Source organism: Melospiza melodia, chromosome 2 (genome assembly GCF_035770615.1).
Source record: "Melospiza melodia melodia isolate bMelMel2 chromosome 2, bMelMel2.pri, whole genome shotgun sequence".
NCBI classification, from domain to species: Eukaryota; Metazoa; Chordata; class Aves; order Passeriformes; family Passerellidae; genus Melospiza; species Melospiza melodia.
Window position 1 is genome coordinate 8,657,364 of NC_086195.1, and position 24,967 is coordinate 8,682,330.

Sequence of the window (24,967 nt, forward strand, 5' to 3'; positions counted from 1 at the left end):
CCTGTTGAAGTGTAAACTTTTGAATTTCCTCGTTCTTAGTGGACTGGGATGAGGACATTTTTCCCCATTGTGTGACAGAGCATCCTTTGCATGACAGTCTCGTGGGGATGGAGGCTTCCAACTTGTTTGTCTTGCTCAGGACTAGTCCTCAGACTTTCCTTAAACAAGCAGAGACTAACAATATGAGAATGTACACTGTCACTTGCAGCTTTTTTTTTTTTAGTTTGGGGCTGGGAGCAGCTGTTCTCTGTGCTCAAGCACTGCCTGCAGTTGTGGCAGTCTCTGCTGCTGGGCAGCTGGTTGTATCCCAAGGAGCAGCCTGTAACAGGACATGAGGGTGCCTCTGTGCCTCTGAAGCCTCAGTCTAACATTAGCAGGATGATTTGCCACTCCTGCCTGCAAATCTCTGGGAATGTGGAGGCTTCTGACTTCTGGGTTTGTTACTCCACTTGTGTTTATGCAGAGCAGTGTGGGCAGCAGGTCAGGGGAGGTGATTCTGTCTCTGCTGTGCTCCTGTGAGACCCCACTTGCAGAGCTGTGTCCAGTTGTTGGGCCCCAGCATGGGAAACATGGACCTGCTGGAGCAAGTCCAGAGGAGGCTACAGAGATAATCAGGGGGCTGGATCACCTCTGCTGTGAAGACAGGCTGATGGGACTGGGGTTGTTCAGCCCAGAGAAGAGAAGGCTCTGGGCAGACCTCATAACACCTTCCAATACCTAAAAGAGGGCTCTAAGAGAGCTGGGGAGGGACTTTTGACAAGGACATATAGTGATAGGACAAGTGATAATGGATTTTAAAGGGGGTAGACTTAGATAGGTTATCAGGAAGAAATTCTTGTCTGTGAGAGTGGTGAGGCACTGGAACAGGCTGCGCAGAGAAATTGTGGCTGCCACATCCATGGAAGTGTTTAGGGCCAGGTTGGATGGGGCTCTGAGCCTCCTGATCAAATGGAATGTGTCCCTGCCAATGGCAGAAGGGTTGGAACTGGATGATCTTTAGGGGATGGTCTCCCTTCCAACCCTGAACCATTCTGTGATTCTGTGATCCTGTTGCAAAGTGATGTTGCTGTGCTGGGGTGCAGCAGGTCCATGAACATGGGGATGCTGCTGCCTCAGGCCATCACACTCCCCAGCCCCATGACCAAGGCAGCAGCCAGGGCCTGTGCTGGGCTCCCAGCTGAGCAATAACCCTGCGCTGCTGGAACATCTCCTGATGCTCCCTTGGGAGCCGCAGCCGCTCGCGCCGTGCGAGGAGAAAACCAGAGCAGCGCGGAAAGAGCAGCCCTGAGGAGAGGAGCCAGGAGGATCTCACCCACCGGGAAGCAAAGCATGTGCCAGCCCCTGGGAGCTGCCTGGGGCTGCAGGCAGCCTGGCTTGGCAGGCAGGAGCAGAGGAGGCAGCTGCCGGGGGAGCTGAGTGAACAAGGAGCGTTCAGGTGGCGCGGCAGCAGCTGCGGCTCCGCGCGGACCTCGCGGCTCCTGCGGGAAGGGAGACAGGTCCTGCTCTGAGTCAGACTTGCCACAGCCCACATCAGGCAGAGGCCTGAGTTCTTTGGGGATTTTGGTTTGGGTTTTCTTTTTTCCATGGATGTTTAGGTGTATTCCCACTCACTCTTGTTTTTCTTCTCTCTCTTTGCGTGGTCAGGAAGATGGGGTGGGATTCCAGGATCAGTCACTTGCTGCTTTTCTGCTCTTGCTGTCTTGCATTTCCCAGGCTCATGCTTGGCTTTTTCTGTCTAGTGCTGGTATATTGCAGTGTTACTGATCCTGAAGCTCCTGGGTGCACAGCATAGCTGCTCTCCATCTCTCAGCTCCAGTGCCCATTTAGCCTGGTGCCTGCTGTCACCACTGTGGAGGGTCAGAGTGAAGCACAGAGTTGGTGTGGAGTTTGCAGGCAGGAGAACACATTTTCTGTGGTGATTAAACTTCTGCTTTCAATGCCTCGGCATGTCTGCATGGGAAAGCCTGCAGTTCTTTTGAGATAAGCTTCCTGTGGTTTTTTTTCCTGCATCCTTTCAGTATCGCTCTCCTTCTCCAGACCTGTGAGTGTTTCATTCTATTGTAGTTTTTCCGCATGCAGCCGTTTGTTCCATTTGCACTCACCAGAGCTCCTCGCTGTTGCTTTCCATCTTTTCCATATTTTTTTCCTTTAGTAAGTGATTAAGTAGCTAATGATGGTACTTCTGTATTGGAATTGGGCTTTTCATACACTGCTCAATTAGGTTAGTTGGGAATATGAGAATTAAGCACTCCTTACTTTGTGCTGTCTACAGAGTTGGAAAGACACCCTTGCAGCCATAGGCTCAGCCTACAACTAGGTGCCTTCCTTCAGTATTGCAAAGCCTGAAAAACTTAACATGATTTTTGCTGAACAATCTGCACATCATGTCTCCCATAAATTCCCTGACATCTGCTTGGCAAGCCGTGGTATGTGTCTTTTTCTAGAAAGTGGCTCAAAAGAACTGAGGGATTTCTGTTTTCATCCTTAATCTAGAAAGCCTTCTGTGATTTGCTTTCACAGATCTATTTAAAGGAAGACTAAAGTGTGAAACTGCCCACCAAGAGGATTCTAGATTTTATTTTCTTTTTTACCAACTGGTTCTGGACCGAATCTCTTTAAGTAGGGGTGTCTCTACCCTGAGCACCTGCTTATTGGCTCCTGCCATCTCTTCTGTTCTGAAAGTAGCATCACTTCAGAGACTTCTCAGAGCAAGGGAGCCTCTTTCAAGTCCTCAAAGTTTTTCCACACCTTCGCTTGGTGGTGTGGTATTGTTTGGCTGAAGTGTCCCTTCCTTTCTAGCAGCCTTTAATTTTTCTGCAAGCAATTGGTTCTGAGGTCACCTCAATTCTCTTCCCAAGGGAAATTCAGGCTATAAAAAGTCAACTTTCCTGTCCTTGTTTTGTTGTAAGCCTGCTTGCACTCCGAAAAAAACCCCAAAACCCCATGCTTTTTGCATGTGGCCCAGGTTGTGGGATCCAGCTTGTTGGAGCTAACCCCCAGAGAAAACCCAGCCCTGCCAGTGTCCTGCCACAGGCAGCAGAGCACTGACCTTACTGCCCCAGTGTCCCAGAAACACTCACTTCTCAATGCAGTTCTTGGGGGAAAGAAACATCTGATTGCTTTTCCTGCAAAATCCCTGTGCTTTTTGATGGAGAGGTTGCACAGAGCTTCTGTAGGGACAGCTCCTTGAGTAGTTTTTCTTCTCTTGGCTTGATTTTGAAGTCAAAGTGCTGCTGAGGAGGTGTTCCCTGTCTTGGGACTAAGCTCAACATTCCCACCTCTCCCAAAACACCACTTCCATGATGCAAAACCAGCACACTGTCCAATAAGTCTGATCCATGCTCCCCCCTTTCTTCCTGTCCCCTCTTCCCTCGCCATCCCCGTGTCTGCACTGAGACACGCCAGGCTGGCCCAGGCTGCTGGAGGAGTTGGTTCCCCTTCGGATCAGGCAGTCCTAGGTTAGGAGGGGAGTTTTTCCCTGCTGCTGTTCCACTCTGCCCGTGGTGGCCGGGCTGTGGCACTGCCAAGCTGGCCTGGCATGCATCCCCGCAGCCCTGGCACTGCCCAGCACCTGCGTGGGGCATTTAATTCAGGGATTTTTATTATTGCCCAATAACCGCTAGCGCAGCGTCAACGGGCAAGATGCTATTTGCAGTTTGGATGTGGAATGCTTAAAATATTAACGATTTGAAAATGTAATTGTAGATCTCTTAAGCAGTGGAGGAGCTTGTGTTAAGTGCTAGCAATGCGTTTTGCTTTTAACGCACCATGCGATGTGTAATGCCTTTCCCTTCCCATTTAGGCTTGCCCGTATTCCCGGTGTCTCCGCACATGAAGAGCCTTTCATCCACCAATGCAAACAGCAAAAGGCAGGCTCAGCCAAGCTGTACTCCAGCCTCGAGGTTGGCTGCCAAACAGCAGAAAATTAAAGAAAGCCGGAAGACAGATGGGCTGTACACAGACGAGGAGGAGGATTTCCAACATGCATCTCTGATGCCGAAATACAGCGAGTGTGAGAAGCCATCAGGGAAACGTCAGTGTAAAACAAAACACTTGGCACTGCAGGAGAGGAGAAGGAGGTCATCTCTGACAGGGGATGACACCACAGATATCGAAAATGCTGAAGATAAGGTATCTTTATTTAGACTTAATTGTCCACCAGCCTCTGAGAAGGCAGAGCCAGCTTGCTTAAAACTAACGCACTGTTGTGCATGCAGGGTAGCGGGGATTGCGTTCGGATTTATCTGTGGATGCTTTGCACATTTTGTGTTTGCTTTTATTAACCTTACTTGAAGGCACTGTTACAAGGGTGAAGCATTTTGTGTTTAAAAGCTGTAGCGGGTCTTCCTTTAAAAATTAAATACCAGTAGAAAAGTCTTAATTCCTCGCTGACAAAACACAGTCCCATCACAGTACTGTGCAAACAAAGATAAAAACCCCCTGGTGTCACGCTTTTGACAGGTACCGGTAACGAGGAAAGTCAGGAAGCGCCCGGAGCCGAGCTCAGACTGCGACTCCTCGCCGGCCAAGCCGTTTGAGCAGAAGGCCTACGAGCGGCTGCCGCAGGTGCCCGCGCTGCTCCCACAGCCCCCGGCGCTGCCCCTGGCCAGCCCCGGCCCGGAGAGCACCCCCAGCCGGCCCATGCCCCCCGAGGCCCGGCGCCTCATCGTCAACAAGAACGCGGGGGAGACGCTGCTGCAGCGCGCCGCGCGCCTGGGCTATGAGGTGAGGCTGCCCCGGCGCCCCGGGATGGGCTTGGCTTTCGGATTCCAAGAGTTAGCGGATCTCGGTTGGGTCGCTGGAAGCTGTAGCCCCCGTTCCCCTGCTGCTTTCCCCTCCGTGGTGTGGGGGTTTGGGGGCAGGTTCATGTGGGAATGACTCCCCAGCACTGCTGGGTCAGCTGGCAGGGGTGCAGGGTGAGCAGCATCCCGCGGGAATGAGCAAAGGGTAAAGTTTTATTGGTAACCCTCGCTTCCTTTTAGATATAAACCATCTGCGAACAGAACAAATGTCTTTTTTTTTTTTTTTCCCTTTTTTCCTCCCAAGTAATCTTTATGGTGATCTTTGATGAGCTGTATGTTTTCTGCTTTTGTTGTTTGAGAAGAGCGCGTAGTTTAGGAGAAGGGTTTTATTTTTGTTCTTCTCTCCAAGGAGTATCTGGTATGTGACACAGGATGTAGCGCTTAGAGTGTCCTCTTGCATGATCAGACACATCATAGGAGCACTCTGCATGCTTTATACTCGGCGTCTGGAGCTGCTTGGTGTAGCTGGAACAATGTTGTCTAATGAAAGGGGCCCCCTGTTGCTACAAAAATCAGAAACCGATGAATTCCTTAGCTGGGCCGTTTTGAAGCGCGCTTTTATTGGGGAAGTGTGGGCATGTAGGTATGAGCGTCGTCGCTGCTTGGTTTCAGATCTGTGCAGAGGTGTTTCATTGCAGAGAGCAAGTGCTGCCCTTGGCATGGCTGTGCTGGGGTTGCTGTGCTGCTGAGGGGGCTGCCTGGACCTTGGAGCTGGGCTTGAGCCCCACGTGGGAAGGTGGCATCAGCCCAGGTCCAGGTGGGGCCTGCCCAGCCTTGGGGATTTGCTGAAACCTTGAAATGCCCTTTGTACAACTGGAGAGAGCTTTGTGTGGAGCAAGGCCTTGTCCAGCTCAGGAAGGCAGGGTTTATTGGGAAGGTTTTGTTTACCTTAGACAAAGGCTTCTGCTAACCCAGGGCACTTCAGCTCTAGCTGGGAGAGGTGGTTGTTACAACACTGCTATGGAATTCTCTGTAATTGAAATGGTTTCATTTTCTGTGGGTCCACAATCAAAATGTGCTGTAGCATGTGCTCCCAGCTATCAGTGTGTATTTTCTTCCTGAATGGGGTCTCTCAGGGTGAGCATGCTTGGGCACTTGGCTTTCTGTGGCCAGCGCCTCTGCTGAGCACAGCTCAATGGGAGCAGCTCCCAAACTTTGTGATGGGCTGGCATCCTGCTCAAGCAGGGGCCCAGGGCTGTCCATTTGCTCTGACAGCAGGAGCTCTCTGCTGTCGAACTGGCTGGTTGCAGATAGCTGGGGATACCCAGGCTCACCAAGGCATCATTGTGGGTAACATTGTGTGCCACCATGCCTTCCCATTATCAGCTGGTTGGGGATTTTCATTTTCTGGCTTGAATTCACCCAAAAGTTCAAGTGAACACTGTGTTTTTAATAGGTTTAAATATTCAGCTCATTTGATTTGATTGTTCAGGTGGTGTTGACTGTGGAGCAGTTGGTTCTGTTGCTGGTGGAATGCAGGGCAGGGAAAGAGTTCAGTCCATGCACCCAAACTGCTGCCAGGATCTGATGTTGTCTGTGTTTTCTGAGGCTTGGTGGTGGGTGGCTGTGCCACCCTGTTGGAGCTATGTTTGGCCCATGGTGAGCTGGGATAGTGGGATCATCCATGGAAGCTCCATAGCTGGGGGTTTTTTTTCTTAATAGTGATGGGACTACTGCAGTTAGCAGAAAGTTGAATTGAATTTCCTTTGTCTGCACAAAGAATGAGAATGATCAAGAAGTAAGACATTCCTCTCTGTAAAAGAAAAAAAGGAAGAAAAATCTGATGAGTCAAGGTACCATGCTGGTCTGTGACCTTTGGCAAGTACACAGGTCACTTTGCTGCCACCCCTGTTAGCAGGGCAGCAACCTGTGGTGGGCACACGGGGCTTCCCTGGCTGCTGTGATGGCACAGCTCCGTGGCAGGGGAGGCAGATGAGTTTGCATCATCAGGCACAGCGTGCAGGGGGAGCTGAGTGCTGATTCAGGCCTGGGAGCTGGAAGCGGCTGGCACCGCAGGGCACCGCGGAGCCCTGGCAGGAATGCTGTGCTGCCCTGGGACCGGATGAGCTCGTGCCTGCCCTTGGCAGCCTGCCTGCCTTTGCAGCGGGGATGCCCTGAGGCTGTGCAGAGATCCCACTCCAAAGCCTTCAGCACGAAGAGGTGCTGGCAGAGGCTGTGTGTGCATCACTGCTGGAGCCGTGGGGAGCCCCTGTGCTGCGAGGCCATGAGCGTGTCCTGCTGTCTGTGCCACTGCTCTGTCCTGCTGTCTGTGCCACTGCTCTGTCCTGCTGTCAGTGCCAGTGCTGTGTCCTGCTGCCAGTGCCACTGCTCTGTCCTGCTTCCAGTGCCAGTGCTCTGTCCTGCTGCCAGTGCCAGTCCCATGTCCTGCTGTCTGTGCCACTGCTCTGTCCTGCTGTCTGTGCCACTGCTCTGTCCTGCTGCCAGTGCCAGTGCTGTGTCCTGCTGTCTGTGCCACTGCTCTGTCCTGCTGTCTGTGCCAGTGCTGTGTCCTGCTGTCAGTGCCACTGCTCTGTCCTGCTGCCAGTGCCAGTCCCGTGTCCTGCTGCCAGTGCCACTGCTCTGTCCTGCTTCCAGTGCCAGTGCTGTGTCCTGCTGCCAGTGCCAGTCCTGTGTCCTGCTGCCAGTGCCAGTGCTGTGTCCTGCTGCCAGTGCCACTGCTCTGTCCTGCTGTCAGTGCCAGTGCTCTGTCCTGCTATCTGTGCCACTGCTCTGTCCTGCTGTCAGTGCCAGTCCCGTGTCCTGCTCTCTGTGCCACTGCTCTGTCCTGCTGTCAGTGCCACTGCTCTGTCCTGCTGTCCTCGTGCAAATGTGCCCCAGGTCACTGCAGGAAGCAGGACGTGATTTTGCGTGTAAAGCTGACCCGAGTGTGGAATGTCGAAGGAGAAGTGTGGCTGGTGTCTGCTCAGATAAATTGCAGGGCTGCAGGCAGCAAGGCTCCTTAAAGACAGAGCAGCAAATGGTCTTCAGCCCTGGAAATCCCTGATAAAGCTGGTGGGAAGCTTTGTCTTTCCCTTCCTAGGCTTCTGCACCAGGCCATGCCTCAGCAGGATGTTACCAACTCATCCCAGTGTATGGCCGCTCCAGAATCCCTTCTGTTTTCCCCATTTGAAACAAATGACTTGAGATAATGGTAGTCTTAAAACTGTAATTTACTTTTTGTGAAGAGGGAATTACAGGGAGCGTAGAGTCTTTTTGGGGAAAAAAATGACAAAAGGCTTGTGTAATGAATTTGGTGCGAGAAGAAACACTGGCTGTCTTTCTGCCTCATGTTGCTTTTTGGTGTGTGTCTGGATTTGCTGGTTTTGGCTGGGATAGGGTTAATCTTCTTCTCAGTGTGGCTGGTATATGGGGCAGTGTTTTGGATTTGTGCTGAACACAGTGATGATAATATAGGGATGTTTTTGTTACTGCTGAGCAGGGTTTACACAGATCCAAGGCCTTTTCTGCTTTTCCTGCTGCCACACTGGTGAGGAGCCTGGTGTGCATGGGAGGCTGGGAGGAGACACAGCCAAGACAGGCGACCCAGACTGACCAAAGGGATATTCCAGACCCTGGGACATCATGGATCAGAGTATAAAGTTGGAGGAGAAGTGGGGGGGGGGACGATTGGAGTGATGTTGCTTGTCTCCCCAAGTCACTGATAAGTGGGATGGGGATCTCTCCTGGAGATGGCTGAACTCCTGCCCAGCCATGGGAAGCAGTGAATGAATTCCTTGTTTTGCTTTGCTTGTGTGCATGGCTTTTGCTTTCCCTATTAAAGTGTCTTTATCCCAGTTCATGAGTTTTCCACCTCTGACCCTTTGTGCTTCTCTGATTCTCACCCTGGTCCTGCTGCTGGGGGAGAGTGAGTGAGTGAGTGAGTGAGTGAGTGAGTGAGTGAGTGAGTGAGTGAGTGAGTGAGTGAGTGAGTGAGTGAGTGAGTGAGTGAGTGAGTGAGGCTGCCTGGGGCTTGGCTGCTGGCTGGGCTGAAACCACCACAGTGGGCTTGGGAAGTTCCCTGTCAGTTTGTTATTAAATCCTTCTGGGAAGGCAGAGAAATTAGCAAAGTGAGTGGTGTATGATAGGGCATTTAAACAGAGGTGAAGGCAGGGCTTTCCCAGTGTCACTGCCGCAGGAGCAGGAGCTCCAGAGCCCCATGCTGCCCTGCACAGCTCCTGCAGGGCTCCTGCATCCTGCTCAGGAATGGACACCACTGCAGGGGTCTGGTGTGATGCTGGGGAAGTGTTAAGGCTCAGCATATAATACCTGACCCAAGGGCAGTGTTCTGAGGCTGGGGGTGGGGGAATAGTGCTTCTTGGGGCCTGGGGGATGCTGAGCTCTTCCCCTGGGGAAGGAGTAAATAGGAAGGGCAGCTCATTGCATATGAGGATGGATCATGCATGTGTGCATACTTTGACGTGGCTGTTCGCAGTGTGGCTAAGAAACTGCAAGAAGCAGAGGTGGAGGTGTCTGGTTATGTTCTAGTTTGACTCTTTGGATTAACTGTGAGTGATTTTCAGAATGCTGATTTAAATAGAGCACCTGAACAGACATTAAATTGCCCTGTGGCACTCTCAGAGACTTCCCCAGACCTTAGCGAGAAATGCTTGTGAAACCAAAAGTGCGTTTGTGGCAACACATGTTCCTGTATTTGGCAATGGTGGCCAATTTTTTTGTAAATTGAATAAATCATGTTAAAAAAAAAAAGTTAATGAGGCATTTAATTAATTAACAATGTAGAGTTTTATGGTCTTTATGGTTACATTTTGTGGTTAATGACATTCTTCTTATAGCCTCTTAACACAGAATTGCCCGACAAAATTAGCTTTTTTGTCCAGTAGTAGGTATTCCACCCTAGGAGGAGTCTTTCCTTTTCACAAAAATAGATGAAACATCCTTTATTTTGAGTTGCAAAGTCTATTTTAAATGGTGACTGCATGCTAAAAGTGGCACTGAATACAGCAGCTGCTTCTGCTACCTATATCCATCTGCTAATTTGCCTGGCAGGGTGGTCTGCTTTGAAGGAAAATTCATGCCTCCAGAGTATAATTTTGCACAGCCCTTTCTTATGGGCTTGGGCATGTGCAGGGTAAAGAGGATCTGTTCTGGAGTGATTTTTGGCCCTTGGGCTGATTAGCAGGAGTGTCCAGAGCCCCTGTTTGGTGCGAGGTGGGACTGTGGGGGTCCTGTGGGTGCACTGGGGTGGGTGGGTGCATCCCTTGTGGCAGGGGATGCTCTGGAGCCTGGGACAGGCAGCTCATTAGCTCTCAGCTCTAGCCTGGCTGGCGAGGGCCTGCTAAAAGAGCAGCTTCATGCTGTATCCTGGATACCAGCTCTCGAGTCAGGTGTACCCAGAGCACAGATTATTGCGGGCTTTCCGGTTTATTTTGAAACGGGAGGAATAAATGCGCTGCGCCCGACGTCGCTTTATTCTCCTGCTTTGGCAAAACAAGCACTCGCCCCCTCCGTGCCGTTTCTGGCTTTGCAGGAATGTCACTCAAATGCAAAATTAATGGTTTACCACTAATCTGGGAACGTGGGGGCTATTTTATGCACTGAAATATCTTAGAAATGTGTTTTGTTTTGTTTTGTTTTGTTTTGCCTCCTTTTGCATCCGGCACGAGTCGAGGAAGACTCGCACCATCCCAAATTTTGGGTTGAGTGATGGAGCAGTCATTGTTCCAAGGCTGCAGGGCAGTGCAGAGCTGAGCCTGGCCCAGGCTCTGGAGCGTGGTGGATTTGACTGCAAGATGAATTGTGTTAAATTCACACGGCTTCCTGCGGCGCCGGGCTCCTTATTGGAACCCAGCTCCTGCCTTTACTTCTGCATGCAGAAAACTGGGGTGGGTGAAAATGGGATTTCCCCAATCTCGATAGAGCCAGGCTGGTTTTTGTTTGCTGATAGCAAACCATCCTTTGTGTGCCTTAAATGTGTTTTGTTTCGGGTCATGCACTTTTTCTTTTAAAATCAAACTGACGTTGCCTGTGTTGCTGTTGCACTCGCAGAATTTTCTGTTTAAAAAATGCAGATGTAAGAGTAACAACCTTCCCACTAGCTTTACATGTAGAAGTTCTCAGAAGTGGAACAGTGTGAGTTTTGTCTGTGAAATTTTTGTGTTCTCCTTGCGTGACAGTTCCTGATGTTGGGGGTTACAGGGTCCTGCCAGGCATGGAGCTCTCAGTGTCACTTTGCCCAAATTAGTCTGCTCAGGGAAGTCTCTGCTGTGTCTCCTGAACAGACAGGACTGTCAACAGCTCCCCCTTTTATTTCCCTTTTGACTGACCCATCTCATAGAGGGTAACTTAACATATCATAGAGACTTTGACTTTAGCATCTTCCCCTCCACATTTCCTTGAAGCAGAGAGATCCGTGCGTTTACCCATTGAGAAATAACTGGATGTTCATCCGTTTTCCTTGCTGTTTGCAGGAGGTGGTTCTGTATTGTTTGGAGAGCAAGGCGTGTGACGTGAACCACCGAGACAACGCGGGGTACTGTGCCCTGCACGAGGCCTGTGCCCGGGGCTGGCTGAGCATCGTGCGGCACCTGCTCGAGTACGGCGCCGATGTCAACTGCAGCGCCCAGGATGGGACCAGGTGGGCAGCACCCCTCGTCTGTCTCTCTGTGCCCCCCTTCCCTCTGAGCCTCTCCTTTGTGCTCTCCTTGTCCTGCCTGCCCACCCGAGCAGGGCACACATCATCCTTGCTGCTGTCAGGGCTCCGTGACCTGCTCTGCTCCCCGGTTCACAAAGTGCTGGGGACGCGCTGCTGTTGTGGCTCGGGTTCGGGGTAATTTCTTTTCGATTCTGGGAATTGTAATAAGTTGTGCTGTTGGTTGGTTTTTGTTAGTCGGTGGAATTGCCAGCTGCAGGGCAGGAAGGAGTGATGCTTGAGCTGCAGCCCTGCTCATGTGCCCTGCAGGTCCTTTGAGCTGTGCCAAAAGAGCGGAGTTAGCCTTGTTAGCAGGGTTACTCTGGAGAGCACTCCAGGCTTTTGTGGCCATCGGGAGTGCGAGTCCTGGATGTGCTGTATAAAAATGTTGTTTGCTGAACTGTTAAACAACTGTTAAACTATCTGCTCGTTTGATATTTTGGATTTACCGTTTCTTTTTTTTTCTTCTTTTAATCCTGAATTAGCCTTTTTTTAGTTTCCTTCACAGAATAGTAGGGGTGCTTAGTTCCTGTGCTGGCAGAATAGATAGTGAGCTTTTCTTTTTAGCTTTGTGAAGAAAAAAAATGCTGCTCTGGACCTTTTTTAAGCTTCTTGTGTATCTCCTAAAGCACCTCTTTGGCCACCTCTGCGAGGCTGACCTTGGGGTAACTTGTCCTGAGCATATGCAGAGCTGTTATTCAGTCTGTGCATTTTGGGGACAGGTCTTTGTATTCGGCGAATCTCCTGCAGCTTGTTATCTTAAATGGTTTATCGCCTTCCCTATCACCATCCAAATAGCCAGGGAGGTAAAATTAGCGTAACTAAGAGCCTGCTTCTTTTGTTTTTAAGCTCTTTATTTATTAACTTGGGAAGGGAGGAGTCAGGAAAACAAAAAGAGGTCTGGTTAGGATGGTCCATTAAAAGTTCATGATGGTCCATTGTTCCCGGCCCATCACCAGCCCATCACAGCCCAAAGGAAAGCTTTTTGGAGAAACATTAAAACCCCGACTGGATTGTCAGATTCCTCCTCTGTCGCCCACGTCTTTGTAAAGAGTTCTGAGCTCTCCAGGCTGACAAACAGCCTCGCATTTTCTGCTGCCTTCAGCTTTCATATGTGACCTGTGCAACAGCGGTGAGTTGCCGTAAAAAGAACCCTAAATTATTTTTGTCTCACTCGCTGGAACAACCTATATAGAAAATTATCCCTGGGAAGCGTCTGAGCAGTCTTAATCACCCGCCAGTTCAGAGCCCACCTTTGATTTCTAGTCACAGACGGAGCTGATTTTCAAGAAAGAAACTTGGCCACTGTACCCTGAAAAGTTGTTCTTGGGAAAATGGAATTTAGAAACGAACATAATGATGATCTGATCATAGATGGTAATGTCAGAACTCAGCGTGCTGTTGCCTCTCTTTTCTGAGGGCAGACTTACTCTTCATTTGGAAAGCTGCCCAACAGACAGCAAGGATCCAAAACACAGCTAATACACAGAGGAAATATGGTCTGAGTTGGGCAGGACAGAGAGCAGAAGTTTGTGTAAGGAACTTTGGAGCTGTGTAATGCATTGCCTTTTGGCAGGGTCAGGCTTCTCTGTTTCTGTAGAGTAAGTCAGGACATTTGTTGAGACATGTCCCATTTCTCTTTTGAAGGTCTTTCTCCTTAAACTTTTAGGAGGAAAGATGTGTCAGTCTTCCTCAGCTGTGTTGCTTTTAAAATTAAAATCCAGGACATGTTCAACCCTTAGAAATAACAACAAAAACCCCTGAAAACAATCCCAAAAAGCGCACCGTCAGAGACTTGTCCTATTCCCTTGCTTTTTTAATGACTCTGAATTGGCTTTTTATTTTCCCCTCTGCCACCTCACTTATCCAGAGTACTTTTGGTGGTGCTGTGGAAGCTCTCAAGCCTGCAGCCGGTGGCAGTGGATGTGTGTGGTTCTGTTCAGCCTGTTTCAATGCAAAGCAGCACGGAGGAGTGATGTAACTGCGGTGGGTGGATGCAGCTGCTGTGCTGTGCGAGCGCAGCTGTGCTGGGGAGGCAGCCTGGGGGTCACCTGCAGCCCTGGGCTCTGCTCCTTGTGCCTCTGACATCGGCTTTGTGGAGGGAAAGTTGTGGCTGGTGAGGGTATGGCGTTGGTCTGTGCAGGGTGTCTGTGTGAACGTGAGGGATGCGGGAAAGTTCTGTGAATGTGAGGGATGCAGGAAAGTTCTGTGAATGTGAAGGATGCAGGAAAGTTCTGTGAACGTGAGGGATGCAGGAAAGTTCTGTGAATGTGGAGGATGCAGGAAAGTTCTGTGAACGTGAGGGATGCAGGAAAGTTCTGTGAATGTGAGGGATGCAGGAAAGTTCTGTGAATGTGAGGGATGCAGGAAAGTTCTGTGAAGTCTGTGCCTCTCTCAGATGCTGCGGGTGCTCTGATCATGGTGCTGGCTCTGTGTGTGTGTGTTTTGGGATGAGGCAGGTGTCCAGCCTGGTATCAGACATCTCGGTGAAGCCAGAAACAAGCAAAATGCCAGTCTGGTGTAGGGGCAGTGAGGAGACAATGTTTGGGAATGGCGCAGTCCTTCATTCACCCAGCTCGGCACAGGATGTCCCTCTCTGCCCTTTTCACAGCACATCTGGCCAGGCTAAATGTGGTAGGTCTTGGATGTTTTTCCCCTTAAACTCTGTGCTGATGGACCACATGCAGTGCCTGCAGCCCCTGAATACACAAGCACTCTGCTGCTCAATTAGTGCCTAATCAAAGATTATTGTAGAACCCGGAGATCTTTAAGACCTGTCTCCGAGGTGCTGCAGTCACTAAGGGCTCTTAATCGCCTTACCTATAAATAATAATAGACCGTGCTTAAGAGGTGAGAGCTTCCCTTCCCCGACAGGACCCCGGTGAGTGCAGAAGCTCCACCAGGGGTGTTGGGGCTGACATTAGCAAGGCTGCTTGCCCCTGTATTTGGCCTTATCTCGCTGTTCTCCTCCTCTTACCTCTGCAGCATGCCCTAGCTGAGCCCTTGCCATTATGGCCACGAAACCACATGCCAAAAACACAGACATCCCCTGACTCCACGTTGCTTGGGAGTTCTCTGGCTAGATCCTCTCTCCGCAGCCAGTTTTGCTGTATCCTTTCCGCTGGCAGCTGATGAGCTCAGCCTTTTTTTTAATTTTTTTTTTTTTTTCCTGCGAGGACCATGCCAAGATGGCTCTCTTGCTGTGTCCTTTCAGCTGGTCTTGGCACAGCCATACCTTCCAGCAGCTAATTGCGTTCGAGGGGAGGCAGCCCAGCCTGCCCTCCTGCCACCGCTGCCCTGCCCCTGCCTTGCGCAACAGAGCGGCCGGGAATGCAAACAGAGCGCCAAAATGTGGCATTGCTCCCTCTCACTGCCGTGGGGAGAGAGCTCTGGTGGTGCCTGAGAGGCTGAGAGCGAACCCTGCCTGGTCTAAATAGTTTATAATTTTGGTGGTGGAATGATAAACCCCCAGTGAAATGTTTCCCTAACTCTAGTGGAAGTAAAAATAGTAGGGAGGATTCGGCAGTACACGAGAGAGGGTTTGAGATGTGTGCCTTTTGTAGGATACTGCAGCTCTCCAATGTCCCCCGCTCCTTCTGGGGCCTTTTGAAGGGTTTGTTTTAGAAACGAGCTGTGCTACGCTAACTGTACCATTAGGGATAGAGAGTGTTTATTTCCACGATGCTCAGTGTGGAAGAGATTCTATGGCAGAGCAGCCCAGGAGAGGACTCCCAGGGATCTTCTTTTATTTTCACATCTGAAAAAGTTGCCTATTCCAGTAGTTGCTTTTGCATCCTACAAAGAGGATGGTTAAACCCTGCCAAGACTGAAGAATACTCCCTCCTCTGCTGGCTCTGCTGGGAGAAGCAAACAAATAGCTGTGCCTTTGCATGGTCTCGCTCGTCAGCTTGCCAAAAGCTGTTCTAGCCAGTAAGAGAGTCTGTCGGTGCTCTGTTTTGGCCTTTTCTCCCTTAACTTATCTATGGGGAATCTCCTTCCCCGCCCACCCCCCCTATCCCCGCCAGTGTTTTCTTTGCTTCCTTCTATTTATTGTTCTTCCTCCTTCCGCACTGCCTTACTACGCCTTTCCTTCCCTGTGCCTCTATAAATTCCCTCTCATGCCCAGGCAGCCTCCTGTGTACTCTGGGATGACAAATCTGGTCCTGCCTGCCTCTGTCTGAAGCCCCACGTTGGGCTTGGTGGCCTGCAAAAGGCAGGAGGAGGTTCCATCACGGGGTTACAGCCCGTGTGCTGCAGTTTTGCCTTCCTGGGGAATGCCCAGGCACCCTTTAATAAACTCGTCCGAGTGTCGTTAAATCAATGGGAACACTGGGCGGTGATTTAGATGCTGTTTTTAATAAGTTAAGGGATCATCTTGAATTCATTACTGCTTCAAAAGCCACTTAGGTAAGTCTGATTAAAAAAAAAACAAAACAACCCAAACTCAAACAAGGAAACTCACAAACCAATAATCCCACAACACTCCTCAACCCTCTCCCCAAAACCAGAAAATAGCAATTCTGAAATAAAATTTAAAAAGAGTTCAGAATTAAAGACTCCAGCAAAGCGAGGGAGTGGGGGAGAAAGAGCATTGCCAGCACTTGGCAGCAGCCTCTGATCTGCTCGTGCCTGGTGCCAGACTTTGAGCCAGGGATGCTTCATGCCCCGTGGGGGACAGGAGGGTTTGTAGCAGGGCTGACCTTTCCTCTGCAGATGCTCAGAGTGCTGTGACCCAGCAGCTCAGGCCTCAGATGCTTGCTGACAGCAAGGAACACTCAATATTTCTGCAGCCCCCGTGTCAGCACCCCTGTTATTTGTTGGGTGTCACCTGGGATGTGACACTGTGATGTAGCACTGGCCAGATCCTGGATGTGATGCTTCCCTGTGGGGAAGCACTGAGTCAGTAGGTGGAGGTGGGAGGGTGAGACTTGCAGGGGAATCCTGGGAATGCTGGCTCCTCCAACACTGTCTGTCTCAAAGGCAGCAGTTTCAGTGCTATTTCAGAGGCATTCCCTCAGAAACTGATAAGGGATATATCCTGATGCTTTGCCAGTGATCCTCTCTGGTCTTAAAATGTGAAGGTGGCTTTCCAAAGAGCGATGTGTTGGGCTTTGAAGGTGTCCACATGTTGTGCTCTCTGCTGGCAAGGGTCTGAGGACTGGCACAAGCTGGGCTGAGGATTGTGCTCAGCAGCTTGAGGACCACCTGTTTCTTCCTCTGTTGGTGGCATGGGGTGTATGGGAGGCAGGCAGCATGGGATGAACCCTCTTTCTGTAGGGAACAAACCACTGTGTCCCCAAGTGCACCTTCTCAAGTCAGTGCATTGTGCGCATGTCAAAACTGATAGGACATGCAGCTTTCCAGCAAGGTGGATGCAAGCAAGAGCCCTTCACATGTAGTCACCCTAAATCAGAGCCTACTGGAAAGTACTTGGAGTAAATATATCTGGAACATCTTTCTGAGACGTACCAGAGTCACCTTCCTCCCTCTCCTACCAGCAGTGCCATGTGATAGATGGGAAAATGGGGGTGTGCCATCCTCTTCTGACTGATCTGATCCTCCCCTCCTCTGTGCTGAGCTTTCGTGTGTGCCAGGTGATGCCAAAGCAGTGGTGACCTTGAGGGGACATTGCCCTGAGAGGCAGCAGTGGTGGGATGTGCCCTCCTGGCAGCAGGGGGGATTGAAGCCCTGTTTGTCAGCCGAGCGCTGCTTGGCAGATCCGGAGATGGAGCAGAGAGGATCACTTGGCTGTGCTTCCAAACGACTTCCCCTGCTAACATCACTGTGAAAGCTTTCCAGGAAGGCAGTGTGTTGTGTGATCCTGGTGAAAGTCCTTCCTTGCCTCTCGTATGAGTTCCCTTGACAGCCTGGTTGGGGGCAGCAGTGTTGACAGCCCAAAGGAGGAGCAGCGTTGCGCTGGGTTGGGCTGCCATGATCACTGCCCATGCACTGGGCTCTGCTGTTAGTTCCCTGCTCTTGCTGTCTAAGGAAAAGATGGGATTTTAGCACATCTTCATTAGTCTGAAGGGTAATATGTTCTACTTCCAGACAACTCCCCGTTACGTATAATCAATTTTAAAGGCAGAAGTTAATGCGATTTATAATTAGCGATAAGGAATTCTAAACCTGGAATTGCAGGCCTGTGTATTAATGAATAATCCTTCTGAAGACTCACAAAATCTATGTGGAGCTTGTGTGGATTGCTCACGCCACATGAAATGCTTTAATTTCTGGGTGGACTACAACTTAAAATAACATGTTTTTCTATTCTCTGATTAGAAGGGTTGAATTGTGCTGCAAATATATTTACAAGTACTGTTTAAAGAGAATGTTCTGCACGGAAGTTTAATTCCTAGCAAATTTTCATAACTTATTTCTGTGTACATAATTTAGGAGCTTCGGGTAACTGATTTCCCTGCTTGCCCAGAGGCAGGCTGAATGAGCCTTGCTCCACAACACACTGTTATATGGCAGAGATTTGGAACGGTAGAGTGACTTCCAGCAAAATTATGTTTGTGAGGCTTCACACAAACTCCTGCTTTCTGTTACTGCAGTGTAATTATTTTACTGTCCCTCCAAAATGTGTACAGCAAGGAGTGGAACGTAACAGAAATATGTGCCCTGAGCAGTCTGACTGAAGACAGGATGGGAGGGGGAAGATGTGCAAGTAAAACCGACAACAAGATGATTGGCAGCTGTATTAATAGTGTTACTTTCTATAAATAGCTTTGATCTGCAGTCAAGTTTCTTGTCAAAAATATTTGCATAAAACTGTCGAGTCAAAGTGTAACTCTGTGGTTTTTATTTCATTTCACTCCAGACCAATCCACGACGCGGTGGAGAACGACCACTTGGAAATCGTGCGCCTGTTGCTGTCCTATGGTGCTGATCCAACACTTGCAACCTACTCTGGGAGGACCATTGTGAAAATGACCCACAGTGAGCTCATGGAGACCTTCCTCACAGGTCTGTGCCCACCCTGCTTGGGGCTTTTGGTTCTGGCACATGGGGGCTGGTTCCCTGTCCCCCAAATCCCTCCTGCCTGGCAGGGGTGCCTTCATGCCAAGGAGATGCGGGCTGGGATGGGCTGCAGAGCTCTCTCTTTGCCTGCAAAAACACAGAGGTTGCAGGTGGGAAGCACAGCCATGCTCGGGGGCTCCTTCTAATTGAAACTCTTAATAAGTCATAAGGATTATTGCACTGTCAGGTTTGATAGGTGGGTGGGAGGTCAGCGGGCTGTTTCGGTGCCTGCAGATTTCTGCTTGAAATGAAAATAAGAAACTTGCCAATTCAAATAGCTGTTTGTTAAACATACTCGTGTTTTCCCATGGTTTTGCTTTTTATCTTGGACTATTTTTGGTTTTGCCAGTTCTGCCTTGTTTTATATCTGAAATACTGTAAAAATACATTAAAGGCTTTGAACATATCCATGTTATAACATGGTTTTAGGGTTCTTTTTCCTCTTAGTTTTGGATGAAGGCACTTGCACTCCCTAATAACTTACTTCTGAGCATGTTTGCAGTGCTCATAGTCCACGAGTTTAAGAACTCATCTGTTTACCTGTTTAAATGGTGCAGTACAGAAGGCACACAGGTGTTTCAGGACTCCAGTAAAGTCCAGTATCTTTGACTTCTAGCATCCTGGATCCCAGTATCTTTTCACCTATTCAGCTTGTAAATCTCCCAGATCATATCTGTAGAAAAGAACTACATCTTCTGAACACACCTGTGTAGAAAAACCTTTTTAATCTATTTATTTGGGGCCACAGATTCACCCTCAAGCTGGTGTCCAGAATAATTGTGAAGGTCAAAAAATGTGGTACACACTATCTCCACAAAAATAAGATACTGCTCTCAGCATCTGAAGCTTAATGTTGGGTGTGTCCCTGTTAGACCTTATGTGATTATTTGATGTGGTGGGTCATTATTTGATGTGGGGGAATGGTGTTTATATGCTGCTGTTTGCAGCATGTGTGCCAGGAGAATGGTGTGGGATTTTTTGATGGAAGGTGCTGAGGCTCTGTGACGTGCAGTCTCCTGACTTGCCAGCTTTTTGTTCTCATCAGTGTGTTTTTGTTGTTGTTTTTTCCTCTCCAGAGTATTTAACTGACCTGCAAGGTCGAAGTGTGGATGACCCTGGTTTGTACTGGGATTTCTATGGCAGCTCTGTGTGCGGTGAGCAAATGTTGCCCTTTATTTCTTTGTATGCAGAGACTTTAAAAACATGGGGCACGTGGGGGTGGGGGCTGTTTTGTTCTTGTGGTGGAGGAAGCTGGGAAGGAAGCAAACTGATTTTGTTTACAGATCACGTTATTGGGGGGAAAAAAAGCAAGACCTGCAACAGTCTTTTCCTTGCTGACTTAGCACCTTTATTCAATTTTATTTAGATCCAAAAGATGAATCTGGATTTGATGTCTTGGCAAATCCTCCCGGCCCAGGTGATGAAGATGAAGATGGCTTCAGTGATGTGTTTGAATTTGAATTTTCGGATGAGCCCCCCTTACCGTGTTACAACATCCAAGTGTGTCTCTCTCAGGGGTAAGAACAAATTCAGATTTTGGGGTAAAAACAGCTGGGATGATCTGCTTGAGCTGGTTGCAGTTTGTGTCAATGGGGAAAAGTGTTTGTGTTTATGTAACATAAATGAGAGATCAATACTGTAACTGCTGGTGTTTTTTGGAAATAAATGAATAGCAAGTGAGAGGGGAAAAGGCTGGTTTGTCAGGGCTGAGTTTTTACTGCTGTATTCTAGAGCAGGACAAGTGATGTTTGAGCAGAGTCCTTTCCTCATCCCAGACAGGCATCTTGTTTATAACTTCCCAAACTAGAAGTGCTGCTAGCACTTAAATTTGGGTATGATGTTTGTACGGTGTTAATTTTATTCCATGGGTTTTTCTGTTCTGCTGCTGAGTGGACACGCTTTTGTGGATGAGAAAACGACACCATTACTGCTTTTCTAGACTTTGTATCAAAACTGGTTTAGAGCTCTGAATTGGAACAAACAAATAAGTATCTTAGGGAAGATCCTATGATACTTACTAATAAGCAAAGACCTGGAAAGTTGTATTATCTACTATATTCAAGATATAAATTAGATTTGTTAGTGGCTGTTGTTTACCATTTGCACCAATTTTGATGACACCTAGCTTTAATATTGATCATGCAGGAGTGTGGGTTTTAGTATGCTTTTGTTACATGGGTGATGGATCTAAATTAATTCCCTGAAGTGGACAAGTACAAAGATTGAATTTTAAAACTGTGTTGTTTATCTGACAAAAAATGAACATACCGTTGACTTCTATTTAATATTGTTCTCTCTGGAAGCCAGGGGTGCTGAATTTTGCGGTTGTAACTATAAGCCATGTGTGGTTGTAGCTATAAGCCATCTCCTTATTAGTGAAATGAAAGTTGGGTTCAGGTGGGCTAACCCTCTGAGCTGGGGTGGCTGCTGGCCCACATGGGCCCTGAGGAGCCCAGGTATGATAGGTCCCAGTGCCCCTACATCCTGGATCTTCTCTTCCCAAAGCTGCAGGTACTCTGAATAAACACACACACACCTGCTCATGTGTTATTTTGGACCCCTGGGCACCAGCCTTGCTTTCAGAGGGATTGTTTGTGGGTGTGGGATCGGGGAGGGTTTGTCACACGGAGGTGTGGGGAAGAGTCAGCAATCCTGTGACCTGATGTCAGTTATTGGAGCCTTTCTCCTGTGCTTCCACAGCCCACGGAACTGGCTCCTGCTCTCGGACGTGGTGAAGAGGCTCAAGATGTCCTCGCGCATCTTCCGCTGCAACTTCCCCAACCTGGAGGTGGTCACCATCACGGAGGCCGAGTTCTACAAACAGACTTCCCTCAGCCAGTTGTTCTCTTGTGCTACGGACCTCGAGGCTTTTAACCCGGAGAGCAAAGAGCTCTTGGACTTGGTGGAGTTCACGAGCGAGCTCAAGACTCTGCTGGGCTCCGAGCTGCACTGGCTGCACCCGCACGAGGAGCCTCCCTTCGACATCCTCTGGTGAGCCGCCGGCGCTTTCATGCACAGCGCTCTGTACAGCTCCTCCTGTATGTATATGTGTTCAAAGGAAATTGTTTCTGTAAAGAAAGGACACTATTAAATATGAAAATATCTTTCCTTTATATAAGAGATCTGAATTCCAGTTGGATGGATTTTGGAAGAATTTTTTTTTAACTTCAATCAGTTTTTACACAAAAAAAAAAATTGTTATATAATGTTTCTTTAAATGCACACAGGCTTTGGGATAAGTTTGTTATTACTCTGAACACATTTTTTTTTTTAAAGAACACACCCACACACATTGACTTTGTTTCATGCAAAGCACTGATTACACAGAACATACTTTTTCTAGGTGATGTGATCAAAGTCGTGTGGCTTGTTTGGGAGATAAAATTTGGTAAGGCACTTGGTGATATTATTTTCGGTTTTTTTGTTTACAGAATTACCTGCTTTGGCCAGGTAAGCACTATTGAATATAATTCAATAGTTTGTAATATAAATTAAACCATATCCATACGCATCAACTAATTGTAAGAACTTTTATATCCTAATTTAAAAGCTGTGAAATTTAGTTTTCACACATCAAACCGGATTGTTTATATATGTTTAAACATTTTATGCTCTTTATTTAAAGAAGACTTTGAACTATTTTTTCTGTACCTTGTAAAATATTGAAAAACTAACATATGTTGAAGTTGCTTGAAACTGTACATAAACTAAATTTTCTGAATTGTGTGTTTATGTTTGAGATCTGTGTTTTAACTTTGTAAGTAAATCTTCTGCCTTTGTATTTATATTTTACAAAAATTTTCTTAAAGGCAATAAAACTGTTGAGAAATGAAGAGGCTAAAGTGACTCCCATTAACTCTGTGCCTGGTTGTGACATGATCTTTATCTCATTAATGTTCATTAAACAGGGGTGGAGTTTCCAAAGTGGGGCAGGGCTGGTAGAGGTGCAGGCAAGCAGCTGATGAAATGTGGGGTGCACTCTGTGTTGGCTTTCTAAATTCCTTGTTGCAAGAAAACATCAGGTTTGTGCTTTTGGTGGGACAAGGGTTTAAAAGTGGTGTTCACAATACTTTCTTCACCATCTTTTAAAGAACTGTGAATAGGTTCCATCATTTTCCCTCCTTTGACATCCTTTTAATTTCAATTGGCTGAATTCTCTTTTCAATGGAGTCTGCAGAGTGGAAGTTAATAGTACCAGGGGAAATGCTTTGGTTTTAATGTGGAGCATTAAACCTATGAGCACATTTTGGGAGGATTTAAAGGGACAAGGACCAGAATGTGCAGCTCTGGAACTTCTGTCTACGAGGCTGGGCTCCCTGGGCTTGGGCAGACCTTCTTGTCTGCCTTCCCCTTGTGGAAGGAAATTCTAGCTGTGAACTCAAACTCCTGAGTTGTGATTAGGGGCTGTTATTAAGAGTACTATGTTTATGACAGCAAATTGCCACTGGGGTGTTTAAACTGCGCTGCTCTTCTGATGGGGGCCAGCACCCATAGGGTGTTGAGCAGAGCACCTGCTCAGTCTGGGAAAAGCATCTGGGAAGGAGTTTCTGCATTGTCATGAAGGCTGAAGGTAAGGGAGAACATTTCTGAGGGTGTTCCTGAAGGCAGAAGGTAAGGGAGAACATTTCTGAGGGTGCCCTGGAGGGGAGGACTCAGAGCTGCTGCCTCTCTGGTGTGCTGAGTCTTTTGCCAAACATTTGTATTGTGTGGCTTTACAGTGGGGCTGTTCCTGTGGCTTAGGTGGTTTTGTTGCTGAGCCAAGAGGTGAGAGAAGGGTCCAAAAGCTGTCTGCTGCTGGATGCTGAAGTCTTATTTTTGCTCAGGACAGGAAATTTTTAGTCCTAGAACATCTGCCAACCTCCTTTTCCCAGACTAGGGGTAAGGAGGAGGATGGTCTCTCCTGCACAGCTTTTATGTGCACGCTGGATTTCCTTTTCATCCCCAGATTTGGAGGGGACTGAAACATAGACACCCCTACTCTGCAGTGCCATCTGCTTGCACCCCCTGATTTTCCCAGAAAGAAGGGGGCCAGAAAATGAAAGGCAAGGCACAACAGTAAAAGCAGCTGTTACAGGCACCTTTATCTGTGTGATCCCAGTGCTTGGATGGCTTGAGCTGGGTGTAAATCAGCTTGGTGCCACTTCCCGGCGTGTGTGGCACACACTTCATTCTCCCCAGCCCCTCGGGCAAACAAAAGATTGTCACAGCTTCCCCTTTTGGCCAGCTCCTGCTCAAGGAATCCCGAGCAGAGCATCCTTGCTTAGTCAGCTTTCCCTGCCTCCACCGGGTACAGTTGGGATTTCTCCTGCTGGTGCTCAATACAGGAACAGCCTCATGCTGCTGTAATGTGTGTGTGAGCCTGCCCCAGGCGCCTGTGCTCTAAAAATAGGGCCGTGGCAGGGGACACCTGATCCCAGCGCTGTCCCTTGACATAACACAACCCTTTTATACTCTGGGGTGTGCTTTTTTAAAGGGACATCGCTGTGTGAGGGTTCAGAGGAGCAGGAGCCTGGCCTGGCTGCCCCTGTGCTGGATGCTTTGGGAGAGGTTGTCACAGGAGAGGCTGGATGCAGGTGTGATTTTTCAGGAGGCAAGCCCAGGGAGAGTTATCTTGGGAGAGGAGAGATGGCAGTGTGCCAGCAGGGCATGAATGTGTGACAGTGTGGGCAAGGGAGTGAAGCACTGGCCACACTGGGGCTGTCAGGGTCCTGCAGGGCACAGAGCTGGGGCTGGGCGAGATCCAGGCAGCCTGGGGGCTCTGTTCAGCACTTCAGTGTCTGATCTCACACTGTTCTCCTTTACAGCCCTTTCCTGTGCATCCTGCTTGGGCCAAACATGCTTGCTTCACGCTGCTGGCTTTGCTCCAGGTTAATAAAAAAATAAGGAAATGGAAACGCAGCCTTTGGGGATGGTAAAAGCCTGCTGATCCTGTTACTTGCCTTCTGCAAGGTGAAAGCGCAGTGTTGATGCTGCTGGGGACAAAGCCAAGGTGTTTCCTTGAATTTCCCCTGCTCACAACTCGGATTTGCCCAGCTGGGAGTCTGTGCTGCCCTGTGGAGGTGTTGGACAGCAGTGGTGCAATAGGGAAAACCCCATTTCCAGCCGGAGCAGGCAGATGAGCCTGGCTTCAAAGAGGTTCCTCTGTCAAACTTTCACTGCTGCTGGCTGGGAATTCCCAGGGAATGCCCAGTTCCAGGCTGGCTGCCTGGCAGGGAGGGTGAGGGGGAGCCACAGCACAGGCAGTGCTGGGAGGGCTCCCCTGAGGTAAGTGCGGCTGCTGAGGAACAAAATATTGAACCCTCCTTTGCCTTCCTGCCTTACCCAAGAGTTCTGCAGAGGGGGGTCAGCCCTGGGGGTTTCTGTTTGGGTCTTTTCTCCCTCCAGCCACTCTCATTTCTTCTGCTTTGCTGGGGAGGCTTATCGCCAGCTGGGGGCTATGTATAAATCACAAAGAGGACGGGGCTGATGTGGAACGTGCCTTGAGCTGTTTTATTTT

General features: G+C 48.8%; 1 protein-coding gene across 8 annotated transcripts in view; it reads left to right on the forward strand.

Moving 5' to 3' along the window:
• Positions 1 to 22,313, forward strand: part of BCOR (BCL6 corepressor) — a 59,104-nt gene extending 36,791 nt beyond the window's left edge. For all 8 annotated transcript variants that reach the window (XM_063181941.1, XM_063181924.1, XM_063181961.1 and 5 more), the window contains 7 exons: positions 3,803 to 4,131; positions 4,462 to 4,725; positions 11,231 to 11,397; positions 18,272 to 18,417; positions 19,548 to 19,625; positions 19,838 to 19,988; positions 21,172 to 22,313. In XM_063181941.1, coding sequence (XP_063038011.1) covers positions 3,803 to 4,131; positions 4,462 to 4,725; positions 11,231 to 11,397; positions 18,272 to 18,417; positions 19,548 to 19,625; positions 19,838 to 19,988; positions 21,172 to 21,466 — 1,430 coding nt within the window. In that variant the 3' untranslated portion in view covers positions 21,467 to 22,313. The remainder of the gene's footprint in view (positions 1 to 3,802; positions 4,132 to 4,461; positions 4,726 to 11,230; positions 11,398 to 18,271; positions 18,418 to 19,547; positions 19,626 to 19,837; positions 19,989 to 21,171) is intronic.
• Positions 22,314 to 24,967: the final 2,654 nt, after the last annotated feature.